General features: G+C 35.6%; 1 protein-coding gene across 1 annotated transcript in view; it reads left to right on the top strand.

The window, feature by feature from the left end:
- LOC107728634 (FYVE, RhoGEF and PH domain-containing protein 5-like) overlaps positions 1 to 11,657 on the top strand; it is a 43,315-nt gene that overhangs the window by 11,644 nt on the left and 20,014 nt on the right. The window contains exons 4-7 of the mRNA XM_016538890.1: positions 1,125 to 1,183; positions 1,648 to 1,678; positions 6,800 to 6,948; positions 7,331 to 7,487. Of these exons, the coding sequence (XP_016394376.1) occupies positions 1,125 to 1,183; positions 1,648 to 1,678; positions 6,800 to 6,948; positions 7,331 to 7,487 (396 nt within the window). The remainder of the gene's footprint in view (positions 1 to 1,124; positions 1,184 to 1,647; positions 1,679 to 6,799; positions 6,949 to 7,330; positions 7,488 to 11,657) is intronic.

The raw sequence follows: 11,657 nt of genomic DNA, 5'->3' as shown, positions 1-11,657 counted from the left end.
TTAAAGTAAGGAAACTTTGCTTCCTTTGCTCCTATAAACAAACTCGCGAGACTAGCATATCTCAGAGGCGCGCGCTGCGCATACGTCCTGCATCATCCGCCGGAACAGTTTCTGCGTGGCACGTTTTATTATGAATGCGCGTGCTTTATTTGATGACTTGTGGACTGTTCAACTGCAACACCCCCTGACTGCAATGATAGAGCTTGGAATAGCCAGGACAATTTTTAATATAACTCCGACTGGATTCGTCTGAAAGAAGAAAGTCATATACACCTAGGATGCTTCGGGGTAAGTAAAACACAGTTTAATTTTCATTTTTGGGTGAACTAACCCTTTAAACTGGAATTCCCTGTGTGTGCAATTTTTGTGAGATCCAGGTTCATACGTCTCCTGGCAGTCAGTTTAGCGCTGCCGTGAGAGGCGGACCCCACCCCTTCCCTCTGCCACTGTAATATCAGCCGGGGCCCCGGCCTTGTGACGCCTGCTTCCTTGTTTTCTTCGTCTTTAAAAAGAAAAGAATATCTGGGAGTAACCTATCCCAGCCTGATTTCAGCATTACAACAAGCTGGAAACAAGCCAGCTGCACTGTAAATTAGTTTTATTATGGATTTTTATTTGTGCATAAAAGTGACCCTAGCACAGATATTAAAGACTTTATTAAAATCTAAACATGGATACATAATACATCAGTACTACCGGTGAAGTCCCAGTCAAGCAGTTATGTTCTCCTAAATATGTCCATTCAGTAGTAACACTCGTGTTCAGACAGCTGTGATTAGCTTGCAAATCAATGGTGGATTTGTGCTTGCCATGAACACAGCGTCTCATCCATAATGCATCTGTGCTTAAAGCGGCACGTCCAGGAAAGCATTTTCATTTACGTTGTGCTTTAATGAAATAATCAGTCTTCTTTTGACAGGATTGTATGAGAAATTAGATCAGAACAGCCATTCCTCTCTCGCTGTGTCTCCATCTATGTATCTAGCAATATTTATATATATATATAAATATTATCTATATATTTCTCTTTACCATGCTCTGTGACTGAACTGTGTATACTTGAACTCTTTAAACACTGGGTTTCTTCATTTATCTCTCATGGCTTTCTTTTCTGTCACATTCAGATTGATGGCCGATCCAGAGCCTACTATGTTGCCAAAGACCTGGTGGACTCAGAAAGAGAGTACGTGTTTGTCTCTGTCTGGATTTAAACAAGTTCCAAATACAATCCAGTTGTTTTTCATGTGATGTCCTTCAGGGATCTTCTTTGTTCAGACCCTGTCCACATCTTTATCACTGTCTAGTCTGATTCACTCAACAGCTCCTCTGATGTTCGAACTGACAGCCTATTATTGGACTGTCTGCCTTAAGATACCGCATTTCAGCAGCGGCTCAATGAGTCATTAAGTGTGAAGATTTATTAAATGTGATCCACTATCCAAGCAAGCCTGCTTTTTCCCCATAAGTCCTTCAAATGTATTTGTTATGTATCAACTGGCTTCATTAATCAGCTGTCTAGATGTTGGCATCACTTGGATGATCAGGAATATATCTGCTTGACAGAACTGAACAGCTGTTTTTGTTCTAAGTCTATTTGTTTTTATTTTTCTGCTAACAGTAATGTCATCTCTTTTTAATAATCCACAGACACGTGAAGGCTTTGAAGATTCTTCAGGAGGTATGAAAATCTGTTTCTTTTTATATATATAATATTCTGTTTAATTGTGGTCGAACTGCAGTGGTCGTAGGTGAGATTTTTGCATATATTATCATTTGAAAGTTTGGGGTCAGTAAGATTTTTTCTTATTAATATTGATTGATATTAATATTTTCATTTAGCAAGGATGCATTAAATTGATCAAAAGTGACACTTAGAGGAAAGATTTCTAAATAGAGTAGAGAAAAATATTAAGTATCAGTATGTGGCTCATCTGTTTTGCTCTTTATGATACTGACTTACACTGCGACCAGTGAAATTATGTTTAATGAATGCAGTCTTATTTAGTTTTGATTGTTAAGGCAAGCACCATTATTACCATTGCTTAAACTTGGGGTGTTACAGACATGAATGATACCTCAAGTCACACATGTTGTTAAGAAGAGGTATGCTAATACTTATTTAAGCAATCGGACCAGAACACTTCAGTGACAAAGCAATACTCTAGCAACCACCTAAAACACATTAGCAACCAGATAGCAACACCCTGAAAACCACCCTAGCCCTACCCTATCATAATTTCAGTGACTTTTGCATGGGCAAAACTCATGAATGAATGAATGAATTTTAAATGACACAACCTGTGTAAAACAACTAAATTTTATTTCATGAGAAATGCAAAGGTCCCGTAAAAAGGCTCCTAAATTAGTGTTTTACTGCTGCTGTCACTACCTGTGTCTTCTGTCCTGGCAGCCAATTGCAAAAGTACAAATATACATTGCACCTTTATACACATATGTTTACACATACATTGAGAGACACACACTTGGGTGGGGGGTTTGCAAACCTTTATCAGTGTTGTTTCAGTAACTGAGACTTCCTGGCCTTGACAGCCTTGTCTTGAAAATGTCTGCCTGTGAGTGACGCAATACCTACGCACCAGGCTTTTGTTTGGGAATCTTCTCATGAGTCTCATCACTTGTAAACATAAAAACACGTCAGTTTTGGCTACAAGCCCCAAACAACTTGTCACGGTGTGTGAATTGACTAATTCCCTCTTTTTTTGAGAGAGAGTCTATCAGTTTAAGACATATTACAGTTAAGTATTCAAAGTGGTTTGTAAAGGGATTTCACCCAAATATAAAAGTGTTGTCATCATTTACTCATTCACCTGTATGACTTTTTTGACCTGTATGACTTGCTTATTAGCATGCCTATTATTAACATATTGGCAGTTTATTAGTACTTACAAAGCACATATTCTGCATGAAGATATTCTAAATCCCTAATCCTACCCAATACCTAAACTTAACAACTACCTACCCTATAACTATTAATAAGCAGCGAATTAGGAGTTTATTGAGGCAAAATCCTAGTTAATGGTTTGGTAATAGAGAGAAATTTACCATAAAATATGGGGTGACCTTTTACATGTTTATTTATTTTTGCCTTTTTGTCATTTTTATTAGTTTTTTTGTATTTCTATATAGTTTTTATTTATTTTATTTCAATTATGTTACTACATTGAGTTAAATTAAATGAAAAGGAAAAATAGTGGCTTAGCAACAAGCTGAAATGTCTTATGTTATATATATATATAGTTTTCATTGAGACATTGGTTGCACTCGCTCCTTATATATCAGTGTAATGAAGTGTATCACAGTTTCACTGTGTGTCTGAATGCATTGGCTTTTCACACTGTACTTAATATTGCTTTGTCATGTAGTGTGTCCAATTTAAGTTATCATTTGTTTTCATTAGCTCTCCCACTCTGACAGCCAAAGTGTCTTTCTTACCTGGTTCCCTAGGGCTGCGTGTGTGTGTGTGTGTGTGTGTGTGTGTGTGTGCATGGCTTGCAGGGTCCATGTGAGTGATGAGATTTGCCAGAAAAAAACCTATAACCTATTGTTTTAAACATTGTCCTCTAGACTGTAACCTCATAACCAAATTTAGCACTTTTGTTTTCATGATTAATACAATATGTATCCCAATTATGAAGTCGAGGCGGGGCTGAAGGAACAATTTAACACAATCCAGTGGGAACTAAAGTTCTTCATATGGTGCACCTCATGTAAATTACTATACTCCATATTCACCGTTTTAATTGCCTCATTTGAATAAAATAAGCCATAGTCAATAGAATCGCTGTCCTATTAACGACTAAAGAATGCTAATCATATACATGCCAGTGTGTCTCGTATGCATATGCTGTATTGTATTACAGTAGAGCTGTAATTATAGTTCCCCTTATTCATACATAATGCTGTAGATTTGCATTGAGCAGCATAACGGGAGGGATCGTGAATGGAGCCAAATGAATAGGCACATCACAGCAAGTGCTGCAGTAGTATTTCATGTCTAGCTTTCATTTGAGAGAATGTTCAGTTTGATATTGATATGCTGTAAATATTTATACTGCATTTAACAATTAGTGGGTGTGTGGAAAAGATAAAGATGTCATTAATCACTGTGCTGTGCTGTGCTGAATGATAATGAGCTGGAGGATCTGAGTCACCTTGATTTTCTGTCCACTATGACATCATTAAATCAGTGTTCAGCTGCTGTCAACGGTGACTTTGAGGGCGTTTCCTTCCCCACTGTTGCTTGGGGATTTGCAGTTTTTAGGTTTAGCATATACATCTCTTAAAGGTACTTGGTACTTGACAGTACTGATTGGTCCTATAGATGAAGAGGCTGAAGAAACAAAGCAAAATAGCGCAAATAGCATCACTGCATTACGTTTTTGAATAAAAATTTACTCTCAGTGAAATTAAATTGAGATCAAATGGAGACTTTTCCTAGAAAGTTCAAAAGAACAGCATTTACAGTATTTGAAATCGTTAAGATAAAGTTTAGGAAAAATCTGAATAAAAATATTTTCCTGGGTTGCTTGGCTTGACATTCTTTCTCTGCATTTTTTATTTATCTTTTTGTCTCTTTCTCTCTCTCAGTCTCTCTCTCTCTGTTTTGTGAACTCTGAAAGGAACAGAGTGCTCCATCAGAAGGCTACAGGACAGAACATGTGCCCATTGTTCCATTGTTTGTTATTGAATAACACAAAAATACAAAGAATTTCCAGAACCTGTCCCTAATGTGAAGTTATGCTTTTAATTGTAGTGCAGGTTGCTAGGCATGTGATTTTTGAGAATTTGCAGGGTTTTTTGGGGGGGGGGTTTTGAGCAACAAATGAAAGCATGCAGTTGCATAAACGGGTACAAGAATACAAGTATCTCCCACCAGCCAGTTCATTCCTGTGTCGTGGTTTATGCATCTTAACTGTAAGAAAGCAATACAAGTGTAATGAGACTTAAGAAGGCAACTGTAAAACAAAGCACTTTCATTACAATGAACATTTGGAAATTTGTCAGGGAGTTTCAGCTATTGAGATGCTATCGGAGGAAACAAGTTTCATGGTACCTTGGAGGACTGTATAACAGCTCTGAGTTATTTATGAGAGAATTGACAAATGCTGACACGGCTGTGATCGATACACATTGATTCATGTGTGAAGCTCAGAAAGGAATTCCAGCATACCACCTCCCAGCACGACCGCTTACACGTCTGTGTGCACATGCATGTCTGACTTTGTTTTATGTCATCACATTTCTCATAACGGATACACAATCCCTAACGGCTTTGCCTGTGAAGACATTTCAGAGCAGATTTTATCCCGATTCATAAGGTACATGACGTGTATATATAGTAGGTCAAGTAAATCCTCTCTGGATCTGAGCCATCAGGCTAGTGGTCCCGAACAGGCCAGCTCATGGCCGCTCAATTTAACTGTCTGTTACAGCCAAAACAAATATATTCAGTGACAGTGATTTCTTCTGTATATCACCACTTTGAGTGACTTACACACCCACTGCTTTATAGCTGTTTTATCATAGAATAATCTGCTTATGATGTTCAACCCAGGTGTTAGGCTATAGAATATGTATCATGCACTGTAACTACATTTTTATGCAGTAAATTAAGTATATGCAATACTTAATGTGAACTTCTGTTCATTTCTTTCTGCTTACTCAGTATAGATGTATGTTACTTTAAGTTTTTTAAACCATAATTTGACTTTTTTTTCTTCTTGATGCACAGTATATTACAGTAAGTGTTTTTATTAAATGTACTTTTTTCTGTTTGTTTTCTTGTACCAAGAACTTCTGGAAACCATTCCAAATTCTGATTCTGAGAATGGAATGTGGAATCTTGTGGAATGGATTTAAACATGATAATTTATGTCACTAGTACACTTTGGCAGCTGAAATCATCAAACAATACAAAATATTTAAAGGAATATTTCATCAAAAATGAAGATTTTCTGAAAATTTACTCACCCTCAGGCCATCCAAGATGTAGATGAGATTGTTTCAGAACAGATTTGGTTTGGAGAAATTGAGCATTGCATCACTTGCTCACCAATGGATCCTCTGCAGTGAATGGGTGCCGTCAGAATGAGGTCAAACATCTGATGAAAACATCACAATAATCCACAAGTAATCCACACAACTCCAGTCTGTCAATTAATGTTTTCTCATGTGAAAAGATGCTTGGTTGTAAGAAACAAATCCATCAAGACATCTTAACTTTAAACCATTGCAACTGGCAAAAATAATCCATAATAATGCTTCCTCTCATATCAAAATGCTTCTCACATCAAAATCCACAAAAAATATTGTTTTGGAACTGTTTTAGACTGTTTTCGCTTGTAAACAGTGCTTGATCTGTGCATATTTCTCTCCTGATTCAGAGTGGAGAAAGCAATATTAAGGATAGAGGACTTGAATGGTTTGATGATAAATTTGTTTATTATAAACAGATTTCACTTCACAAGACGTTAATAAATGGACTTTCAATTGATAGAGTTGTGTGGATTATTTGGGATGGTTTTTATCAGCTGTTTGAACTCTCATTTTGACAGCACCCATTCACTGCAGAGGATCCATTGGTGAGCAAGTGATGTAATGTTAATTTCTTTTCATCTCTTCTGATGAAGAAACAAACTATCTTGAACCATCTTGAGTGGCCTGAGGGTAAGTAAATTGTTAGCAAATTTGATTTTTTTGGGTGAGTTATTCCTTTAATGCACCTTCGCATTGTTTTGGAATACTTAATGATTCCTCATGCCAGTCCACTTTCTTACAGGATTTTAGAGCAGCAGTAGAGTCAGCAGGAGATGATGAGGAACCACTGTTAGAAAACGGGAGGCTGGACGAGATCCTGAGCACTCTTCCTCAGGCCTACCACCTGCACAATGAGATCCTCAATGAGCTGGAGACCCGCATTAAACAGTGGTGAGAACACACATACTGAAGCACATTACACTGATGCACACTAAACTAATGCACATCAATATCCAAAATTTACACATGCTTATGCACACATTTAATAGCATGTCATTCCAAAAAAATTCCTTATTTGTGTTATATATAACATGTGCATCCTTTACAAGGTGCTAATGCATGCACTCCACATACTGTATGCATCTCCCCAGCTGAGCCACATATTAATATGGACAAGCTGATGTGTTCTTGTCCACGATACATTACATTACACATTCTTATCTGTTTTATAGCAGTACATATGATGTTACAGTAGCACAATCCATTATAATGCTAGCATGAGTGTCCTTGGATGTCCTCTGAAAAGTTTTCGTTGTTTCTCATTCATCTTCAGGGAGGACAGTCCGAGTGTGGTTGATGTTATATTAACGCGCCGGGCTGAGTTGTCATCCTTCGCAACTTACATCTCAGACTATGACCGCAGCATGTCACTGCTGGAGGAGTGCTGTAGACAGAGGAAAGCTTTTGAGGATGTGGTGAAACGGTTTGAGGTGAGGTCTGTGACGCAAATGTGTGTGGTTTGTTTGGGAATTGATCACGATTTTATGATATGAAAAAAAATCTCAATTGATAGATAAAATGTTGCCTTTTTAATTACCTTTTTATTTTTTATTCTGTGCCAGAAACTAAAAGAATAAGAAAGTCCGAATTCAGACTTTTTTAGACTTTTATGTCTCGAAGTTCTGATTATTTTGCTCAGAATTGTAAGAAAAATGTCTGAATTGTAAAATAAAACGTTGTAATTACCTTTTTTATTTTTTATGCATATGCATATCTTTTAACATATTTTTATATAATTTTAATATATATTTGTATAATTTTCTATATAGTATTTATATATAAACTTATTTCTAAGCAAAAATTGTAATGTGCTAATATATTAATATATTTATAATAGTTTCTTTTTAAGTATAAAAAATATTAACAATATAAATATTAACATTACATGTGTTAATGTCTCTTAATAATATTTTATTAATATTTTTGCTTTTTAAATAGTGTGTTCAATAGCATTTTACTTTTTGTTGTGAAATTGGTATTGAGAATAATTAAATATGGTTTCATCGACTTCTACGGTTTCAGTAGGGCTCACTTTTGAGGTCTGGTACAAATATGACATGGGCTAGAAAAATACATAGGCTATAAGGCTAATATGTATGCACATTTAATCATTAAAAGATCGCGATATCAATTCAAACACACGCAATCTTATTCCTAAATGACTGTGATTCTGCTATGTCTATTAAACCTTTGAAATCACAATCACATCGGAATATTTAAAACTGCTTTTGCGCAGCCGCTGATCCAGAGAGAGCAGCGCTCATCATGTAAAGCTTTATGTTTGAAACAGCTTCACAAACAGTCTACACAGCAGGCTATATTTCTGTGTTGCAAACATTAAATAATAACGAAAGTATTGGAATAAAAATGTATAGTCCTGATATAGACTCTGATGTTGCGGGAGCCACGATCAAAATGGGTCTTTGAAAGTAATGAAGTTCTGCAAATAATGATTGTATATGTTACATTATGCCAGTAGGTGGCGAACAGTGACTGTTAAATGTATTTGATGTCTGAATCATTCATTCAAGAGATTCAAAACGAAACAAGTCTTCATTTATTTATTTATCATGATTTTTTTTACATAATTAGGCAAATTCGTTTAAATTAATAAATATTTTAAATAGACTTATTTATAACATTAATAAAACATTTTTAATAAATAAAACATCAGAAACTAAATTACATATTTTGTTTGGTTCTCTGTTTTGTTTTCAAAACAGAATCATAGCTTAAAAATACATAGGCTAATATATGTGGCATCTAACTAATACCATTAGTACTGTTAATATTAAAATTAATTAATTCAAATCACAGAAGTACTGGGATAAAAGTTTATAGTTTAGATTTAAACTCTGATGTGTTCAGTAGCGATTAAAATAGAGTAAATCACATTTGAAAGTAATTTGACACTTCAAATGAAGATTTATCAATTACATTGTTACGCCAGTAGGTGGCGAAAAGGAGCTGTTAAAATGTATTTGTATTTGAATCCTACAAGAGATTCGTTCAAGAACACTGATTCATCCAGTAATGAAACAAGTACATCTTGAGTGAATCATTCATTCATAAATTACATGTGATTTTGTTTAGTTGTCTAATGTTTTTTCTTCAGAATCATAAGAGAACCACAACTTCCATTGGAAAAAAGAAAGAAAAAAAAACTCAGTTTATTCAGAATCATGCAGCTCTATTTTGCACACAAACAGCTCTTAAAGAGTCCAGTTTTTATGTAGCCTGTTGAATTTTTGTTCATGGTATTCAACTGCAACTAAGTGGTTTGCAAAAAGAGAGACAGGATAAATGTTTGATATCATTTTTTAATCCCATTGGAATCGAAACTGGGAATCGAAAAGAATTAGAATCGATAAGCAGAATCGGAATCGGAATCAGAATTGATCAAATTCAAACGATACCCAACCCTATTCACGACAGAGGCTCCGCTGAATCATTTAATTGGAGGATGGTTGGTGGAGACCACACATTTCAGTGGTGATCGGGATCACCAACGACAAGAAGCCAGCTGTCCTCGCTCATTAATATGCATGAGCATCTGTATTCAGAGAAGCCTCGGTGGGTGGTAGACTCAAAATTAGACCCTCAATGTATAGCAGGGAGAGACAGGAAAGAGAGAAAGAAAGGCTGATTTAGCCAAATGTCTTTTAAATGTGGCATTGTCGTCAGCTGCTCAAACTGTTGGTAGATTTCTTCTTATATACATGAATTAAGCTTGGTAAAATTCTCAGGGGTTTGTGAAATAAGTTAAGGAGTGCTTTTTTAAAATATTTTTTAGATCAAGGACTGCATCTTTAATAATGTGTGACAGCCTGCCGTGGCTTCAATAGCAGAGGCTCAAGATCCAAATAACTCCAGAGTAATGAAACAAGATTAAGATGTAATTTCTGCTTATAACAGCGCATATTATTCTTCACAAAGCATGTCAACACAATGTAATTCATTTGTGGGTGTGAAATGTGCTCACTCAGTGCTCTCAGTGAGTCCAGGTCAGTACGGCTGCAGTAACGCTTATAGGCTTTGACTGGGTGATGTATGTACTGAGCATCACTGGTTGCCTCTGGTCACTCCGCACTAATGAAACCAATAGAGCTGACTCTCAATGGTGTACCACCACGTAAACACACACACACACACAAGTCAACAACGAGGCAGGCTTTTCCTTACGTTTCTCTCATCCTGCCAGCTATTTGTCTAGCCACCGCTGACTTGTTTTATTCACCCAATCTGTGCTGTGATGCTTCTCTCGGCTCGTTAAATGGGAGGAGATGCAGTTGTTTTATTGATCGGGGCCTGAAGGTGGACAAGTCAGGAGTTTAAACACCCGCTTGAATTTATCAGTATATGCCACCATTGTAGCTCTGTAGAAATGTTAAATGTTGAAATGTTACTGGATCACTTCATCAAGAATATGGGAAAAAAATGATGCCTGGTTTAAGGACCATACGATTTTATTGAATTATAACATTTAAGCACGTTTTCTCATTATCATTATGCAAAATGTCATATTCTGTAATGTAAAACAAGATTAATATTTAAATTTGAAAGTATTTATGTGTAATGGAAGTATTTGTTGCACCAACTTAAAAAAAGTATGCTGTTTTACAGTAGTCTAATGAGAATCATTGAGAATAAATTGAATTACTAAAAAAAAAACAGCCTGATGTTATGTATGCATCAGTAGAAACAATAATTTGAAGAAAGAAAAAAAAAGATACAAAATACCAAGGATAGGAATTTCTCAAAAAAAATATATATATATAAAATGTATTAAAAATATTATTTAAATATTTTAGTTATTTTAAAACATTTTAACAATGTGACATTTATTGACATTTATTAATTACTAGGGCTGGTAAGTGATTAAAATTTTTAATCTGATTAATTACATGCTGTGGCGATTAATTCATCTAATTAATCGCACATCAAATTTGGCTGAGAAATTACTCCCAAAAGATAATTTAAAGTCATTGTTGTGTAAAGCATCAAACAGACATTACAAAAAGTAGCTTCAGCAAGAAATATTTTGTTTGATAAAATGTATTACATATACTCTTTTGGACCATGAGGGTGAGTAAATGATGACACAATTGTAATTTTTGGGTGGGTGAACTATACCTTTAATAATTAATTTTATTATTTTTATTATTATTATTATGGAAATATGAAATTATTTCTTTAATGAAATGATACTCTAAATAATAAATTAAAGTTGCCAGTAGGTGGTGGTAAATGTCTTGATGATTAAGTCATTGAGTCATTTGTTCATCCATTTGATTTGTTCAAATGGCTGATTCATTCAGGAGTGAAGTAAATGGCTCCCTTTATGAATGGTCCATTCAATCATTAGGCTTGTTCAACTTGAAGCGGATCATCACCATCAGACCGGTCGGTGTGTGAAATCAAAGTACTGCAAGAGCTATAGAGAGCAGACAACTCTGCATGCTTTTGAATCGCTCTTGCGGTACTTTGATGTCATACACCGATCGGTCTGTGCAGCGCCGCTTCAAATCCACTGAGCCTAATGATTCCCCCAATTCGTTCAAAACGTGCATTAAGAAATGAAATGCCGCTGTGTGTTGCTC

Source organism: Sinocyclocheilus rhinocerous, unplaced genomic scaffold, assembly GCF_001515625.1.
Source record: "Sinocyclocheilus rhinocerous isolate Xijiao unplaced genomic scaffold, SAMN03320098_v1.1 scaffold757, whole genome shotgun sequence".
Classification (NCBI taxonomy): Eukaryota; Metazoa; Chordata; class Actinopteri; order Cypriniformes; family Cyprinidae; genus Sinocyclocheilus; species Sinocyclocheilus rhinocerous.
The sequence above is the reverse complement of the archived record's forward strand: the minus strand, read 5'-3'. Positions and strand labels throughout refer to the sequence as shown.